Source organism: Lolium rigidum, chromosome 1 (assembly GCF_022539505.1).
Source record: "Lolium rigidum isolate FL_2022 chromosome 1, APGP_CSIRO_Lrig_0.1, whole genome shotgun sequence".
Lineage (NCBI taxonomy): Eukaryota > Viridiplantae > Streptophyta > Magnoliopsida > Poales > Poaceae > Lolium > Lolium rigidum.
The window spans coordinates 225,357,866-225,364,664 of NC_061508.1; the positions used below are offsets into that span (position 1 = coordinate 225,357,866).

General features: G+C 41.2%; 1 protein-coding gene across 1 annotated transcript; it reads left to right on the top strand.

Moving 5' to 3' along the window:
* The first annotated feature begins 4,184 nt into the window (after nt 1–4,184).
* On the top strand, nt 4,185–6,215 carry LOC124690792 (vacuolar protein sorting-associated protein 13-like). Its single transcript, XM_047224132.1, has 6 exons — nt 4,185–4,289; nt 4,754–4,831; nt 4,955–5,067; nt 5,159–5,252; nt 5,694–5,737; nt 5,834–6,215. Exons 1-6 carry the CDS (start codon nt 4,193–4,195, stop codon nt 5,945–5,947), a joined length of 540 nt encoding a protein of 179 aa, XP_047080088.1. The 5' UTR covers nt 4,185–4,192; the 3' UTR covers nt 5,948–6,215.
* Nucleotides 6,216–6,799: the final 584 nt, after the last annotated feature.

Sequence of the window (6,799 nt, forward strand, 5' to 3'; positions counted from 1 at the left end):
TCGGGCAAAATTCCTCGAAGAACCCTCCACCAAAACACACGCACTTTCGGAATAACACAAAGCTTCCATAATCTCTTCCAAACATCAGTCGTCGAAGATGAAGGAGGAGCATCACTTCTGGCCATATCATCGCACCGACCCTTTGCCACAATCGCTCTATAAGCAGATCTGACAGAATAAATACCTGATTTCTCATGAGCCCATGCAAGAAAATCCTCACCTCCATTATGTCTCAGAGGTATTCCAATAATTGCATCTGCATCAGGCGCAAAGAACAACTCTCGAATCCTGGTTACATTCCACTGATGATCTGCAGTAATCAGCTCATTTACCGCTCATTTACCATGAACACATCATCATCATTCTGTAACCGACCCATTGGTTTCATAGAGATAGACCCCGGGATCCAACTATCATGCCAGATGGATATAGATTCACCCGAGCCAACTCTTTTTATCAAACCTAACTTCAAAGCCTCCCTGCCTGCCAAGATGGCTCGCCAAGTTCTGGAAGCAGCTCTTGGCGCATTGGCCTCCAAAAAATTGCAGTTATGGTAGTACCTTGTTTGTAGAACTTGAGCACACAAAGAATTTGGATTTGTGACTAATCTCCAAGCTTGCTTCCCCAACAAGGCCACATTAAGCGCTAGCATATCCCTAAAACCCATGCCACCTTGGTTTTTCGGAATAGCTAATTTGTCCCAAGCGATCCAATGCATAGATCGTTTATCCAGATTTCCACTCCACCAAAAGCCTCCCATCAAAGAATTAAACTTTTTGCATGTTCCTTTCGACAGTTGAAAACAACTCATACTAAAAGTAGCCTTAGCCTGAATAACTGATTTTAACAAAGCCTCTTTTCCTGGATATGACAGATTCTTCTCTGCCCAACCATTGATACTACTCCGAGCACTTTCAAGAATATATTCAAACGCTTCACTAGTAAGCTTACCAACTGCAGTAGGCAAACCAAGATACTTTTCACTAAACGCTTCAGTCTGAATATTCAACACTTGCTTCACCTCCGTTCTATGGGCTTCAGAAATACAAGGACTGAAAAATATGGCACTTTTCTCCCTGTTCACTCTCTGGCCCGAAGCCTCATTATAGATACGAAGAATCTCATCCAACCGTGTAGCACTGGCACTATTAGCATTGATAAAAATCAAGCTATCATCCGCAAACAACAAATGAGATATCCATGGTGATCTGTTACAAACTCGCACTCCTCTGTCAACAATACCCATGCCAAAATTATGAAGCAAAGCTGTTAGGCCTTCTGAGCATAGTAAAAACAGGTAAGGCGAAATCGGGTCACCCTGTCTAATTCCACGAGAAGGGAAAAAGGGCTTGAAATCTAGGCTGAGCCGGGCCTGGGTAGTCCAAAATGATAATTTAATGAAGGGGCCTGGCCTGTGGCCTGACGGCCCACTGGGCTTTCATACTTTTTTTTGTCTGGGATGGGCCTAGGCTTGATATTTTAGCCTCGGGCTTCTGGCCCTGCCCGGAGGATGTACATGTATAGCTTTTAACAACACTACAATGAAGTCTAAAAAACACTACAATGTGTCTAATCATGCACTCTATTCGGCCCAAAATAATTACTATGTCTAATACAAGTGTATTCTTGAGCCACAGTATTAATTTGGGTTGGAGGGAGTAGATTGAAAATTATCTGATAACTATGGATTATTATTAGCAACGGTTCATTCTTAATCTAGCAACCACACAAAGAAAGTATCAGAAATAGCAATATAAGATCTACTTTTGAAGGTCCCTTCAACGAACTCAGCGACAAAAATATATTGCTACTCAGGTTAGCCGTTTAGAAGATGAATATTTTAATTTGTTTCTGAGTTAGCAATTAATGTGATGATATCAGTATGTTGTGTTATATTGCATGCATTAATGGGTTCTCCCTAGGGGAAAAGACCATTGAAAAATAACGGTAGATCATAGTCACTACACGGGAAGCGAGTTTACAATGAAGAGAGTCTTTGTCTAGCTAGGAGGCAAATTCAACTAGCTAATGCAGTTCTTCTCAAGGCTCCTCGAGTGGCGGTTGACGCTAACACTAATGTGTCGATGGGCTCCAGTTTGGGGCTCAACGAACATCTTACAGTAATACGGTGATGGTGCCATAAGGTACATACAATAAGTGTTTGCATGGGATCATGGCCGGTTTGCGGGGCCGAGACTATGGGTGAAAATGGTAGTGGGTCATCCTAAATATCCCATATCCGATTATGAGAAAGTGAAAATAGATGTGGAAATCATCTGCATCCAAACTCAGATGAAAATGCATGTGAAGATTATTCGAATTTATTTAGAATGCAAATGTGGTATTGAATTTTCAAGCAAAATTGGATATGAAAGTGGATATATTCTTAAGTCAACCAAACCATGTTAGCCAATGTTGGTCATTTTAGCTGTATATGCCATTGATCCAACCTAAAATCCTAACCGACTAAATATAATTTCCGTGTGATCGAACATACAAACTATTATGGATTGTAGCGGTATATTTATCTATGTATATGGTTGACCTGTTTATGACATGAGTGTATTGTTTTGTATCACATAGTTGACGACTTATTAGTTTTGCCTAACTTATCACTAAATTTGTTAGATATCCATACCTGTTTCAAATTGAGTAAACATTTGATTAGTATATTTTGATAACATTCGCTTTGTATTTCTATCCAATATCGTGCATCCATATTCATATATGTTTTCGGGATATAAAAAAAAGTATGAGGCCACTACCATCCGAATCTAATATGTTTCCGCTCCTAGTTGAGAAGATGGCAAGCAGTATGGATTACTGCGACACGAAGGATGCACATGATGGACCATTGGGCCTGCGAGTACGTGTGATGGATGTTGTCTGATGGTTGCATATGAAAACCTTGCCTCCATTAATACGACTTCAACATTCTCCCCTTATTGGAGATGTCATTGTGCAACCCCGATGTGTCCTTTATCCATTGGGTTGTGGTTCTCTAGGTAAAAACATCAAAATTTGGTTTTGTTGGACCGGACAAATATAGCAACTCTAGAAGTCGTTCCCTCCTTCCAAACGTTGCCTTGGAATTGCGACAGACAATTGGGAGTGACATGTGGTGTTGTGAGGCTTATTTTGTGGCGTGCTAGTGGTTGCAGCTTCTGAAATGTAGAAGCTCGTCATCAACCAAACATTCTTTATCAAGGCGACCACTATTATTCTCTAGCTTATGGAGAGGCCGAGATCTATAAGCCTCCATCGTATTTGGATTTTGATTTCCCTGTACAAGACTGGAGCTCAAACTAATAGTTTGCTTTTTTGATGCATCTTTTTGGTCTCGCAATGCTTCATACCTAGGTTGCTCGGTGGCTTGCTTGTATTTAGGGTTTTCGTACATTTTTCTATAACTAAACCGTGTTGTGTATGGTATTTCAGTCCAATTTCCCTATAAATTACTCCAATTACATTTTATCTATATGAATTGAGGGATGCCTTGCCTTTGAGAAAGGTCATGAAAACAAAATTCATGAGATAATATCTAGACAGTACAATTTTTTTTTTATGTTGCACTACTAAGATGATCATGCTACGATATGTGGCAAAACAAAGCAGAACCTAATCTACTCAAGTTATACACTCCATCTAGCTAAAACATCTTAAACAGAGGAAATATCAAATTTATCGTTATGCTTGTAGGTTGTTTCATGGTTGAAATGAAGAGTTGTTACATCGAATAGGAGTGAGATGACGTCGCCAATAAGAGGGTTGATATGTGAAGACATAATGTCGCAAATTTGCAACCGGTATGTCCTTTTTTTTTTTTTTGGAATTGGAGAATGAGATGGGCATTTTGTGAAATACTACTGTAACATGCTAGTTCGTCACTGTAATACCAAGTATACAAAGTACTACGGATACTCCCGTACAGAAATACGGTGCCGATTTGCGTACATCGCACGGCTCCACGCAGGAACCCGAATGCCCCGAACATCAACGAATCGAATCGCCGTCGCCTCCCTCGGCTCCGCCTCCTCCTCCAAGCAAACGGAACTCCCAAACCCAACTCGCCCTCCTCCCCTCCACCCTCCTCCGCGGCCTCCCTTCCACTCCACCCCGCGCCATGGGAGCGCGGCTCCACTAGGGCTACTCCTCCTCACCCTCACCCTCCCCCGCCGCCGCCGCCGCCGCCATGTTCGAGGGGGTGGTGAGCCAGGTGCTCGCCGGCCTGCTCGGCCGCTACGTCAAGGGCATCCAGAAGGAGCAGCTGAAGATCGGCATCTGGAACGGTTCGTCCTCGATCCCCCGCCTGCCTCCCAAGGGCGCTAGCGACCACACCCCGCGAGCCAGCCAGCGGGTGTCCTGATCCCCGTTGCTCTCTAAAATTCGTCGCCCCTCGGCTGCCGCGGCAGTAAATTCGTTCGTTCGTTAATTCCACGACCGCGTCTAGTTCTCCGGTTGTTCGAGTTCCGGTTAACGCGTGGCTGGCATTGGGCTTGGTCGTCGTACCGGGAACTTTTCTCTGCGCAGTTCGTGTTGATTTCATCATTATTATTATTATTATTATTATTATTATTATTATTATTATTATTATTATTATTATTATTATTATTATGCTTGTTCATGCTTTGCGTCGCTCATTGATTCTCATATACGTACGAGTTGCCTCTGCTTAGAATTAGTAACACTCGTGCAGCTTAGCTCTTGATTGGGCCGTCCCTCTGAACTCTGATGATGGCGTCATTTTCTGCAGAGGAAATCCTACTGGAAAACGTGGAGCTCATTCTGGAAGCCTTCGACTACCTGCAGCTGCCGTTCGCGCTTAAGACCGGTACGATCTGTAAACCCCACTCGGACTGTTTGGCCGGATGCCGTCAACAGTACTTTTTGCTATTCTGTTCGTGTGTAGATGAAAATATGTGCAGTTGTAAATTCTAAGTTCCTGTTCCTGCAGGACGAATTGGGAAGCTAAGCATAAAGATTCCGTGGAAGAAACTCGGGTGGGACCCTATCATTATCGTCATCGAAGATGTGTTCGTGTGTGCGTGTCCACGGGAGGATTCCGAGGCATGTCGCTGTTTTATCTGGTCGTACGTCCGTTGTTTAGTTAGCGCGTCGATGGTGTTCTGACTCGGTGAATGCTCTGTTTCTTTACCAGTGGGGATCCGAGTCTCTTGATAAGAGGGAACTGGCTGGGAAATTGGCCAAACTTAATGCAATAGAGCTTGCTAAATTTTCCAGGAGAGTCACAGGTTTGTCGTGATTCCTCTGCTCTTCGTCATCTTCTACAAATTACGTAGATCAGTTTGTCACTGCAATTCACTTCACCTGTCACCGTGTTAACTTCAGCTGTATGTGCTAGACTGCTAGTGGTAACTTCATGTTTCTTTTCCTTGCAGTTTTCGTTTACTTTTTTTTTTGCATGTACATTAGCATGTATTATGAAAAGAAAATCTGCAATGTACATTTACATATACTAAATACTGAATATGAGATCAGTGTCACAAAGATGCGAAAACGGAGTTTTTCGAAGACATGTTATATCTGCAAAATCACATCAGAATATCTCAAGGATTCCAGTGATGAACTAACTATTACCAATTCATACCACATTTATTTACTTGTATTTTTCATATTGTCAGTATAATTTTTGCAAATATCATGCTGAAAATCCTATTTCTCTTGACTTCTAGATAACCAAACGGGACAATCACTTCTATCTTACATGTCAGCAAAGGTAATAAAATTATGGTTTTATTGTTTGAACAATTAAAACATTCATATGCTGAAACACCGGTAATTTTTGCTGCATTTGTTGGACTCTTATTGACAGATACTGGACAACATCCAAGTTTCCATACGAAATGTTCACATCATATATGCTGAATCCCACAAAGATCAGGTATTCATGTTTATGTCGTACGTTCTTTTTCTGTGGATTGAGTGATGTGTACAATCTCTATTTTAGTCACATGGAATTATGCTTTTGTTGCCAGATGGAAAAAGTTAGGAAGTATTTGAAGCTACTAATTACTGGGAAAAAAATCAATTGCAAACCCATTTTTGGGTGGTATGCTATCATGGGGACGGTTGGGTTTAACTTGTATTGATCAGATTTAGAGGGACTTAGGTGGATTATTTGTTGCGTTATTTCTAAATCTATGAAGAGGCCATTTCCAAAATACTCATCCATGTGGCTCCTACATCGTGACCATCAAATTCTCTCTTTTTTTTTCTTCTGCTTTTATGTATTTTTGGGAGTTATACCACTCGATTTCTTCTTCTATCATGTAATGCTCTACTGTTAGAGTTTGAATAGTATAACCCAGTGGTATGTTTGCAGGAGACATTCCTGCTGTTTTTAATTTGTAAAGCATAAAGGTCAACTGGAACCTTGCTACTTTTGCATTGCCACATTGTTGTGCCTAGTTTGAACTTAGTTACATATCTACATACATACAGTTTGGCATATTGTTAATAAAACTCTTGGAATATCCACAGGTCGATATTCTATAGAAACTTCTTAAATGCTCTTTGTTATCCGAAACATCAATGGTTGTGCCACAGATAAATACTACTCCCTCTGTTTATAAATGTAAGACATTTTAGCTAGCTAGCTAGTCTGGCCTACTTAAGCGTCTTATATTACCAAACGGAGGGAGTAGTAGAAAACTCGTTACTTTTCAAGTGCATTTTACGCATGTATCACCTCTTCAATTCTGATCTTCAGTGCTGTCTTCATGTTTTTCCTGTTGTTATGTCTATTATTCTCAGCTATACATGTTTTTCTTGGTAATAT

Coding starts and splice junctions, on each gene's coding strand:
- LOC124690792 (XM_047224132.1), top strand. CDS start 4,193: ATGTTCGAGGGGGTGGTGAGCCAGGTGCTCGCCGGCCTGCTCGGCCGC. Junction 4,832..4,954: donor GCCGTTCGCGCTTAAGACCG/GTACGATCTGTA, acceptor CTGTTCCTGCAG/GACGAATTGGGAAGCTAAGC. Junction 5,253..5,693: donor ATTTTCCAGGAGAGTCACAG/GTTTGTCGTGAT, acceptor CTTGACTTCTAG/ATAACCAAACGGGACAATCA.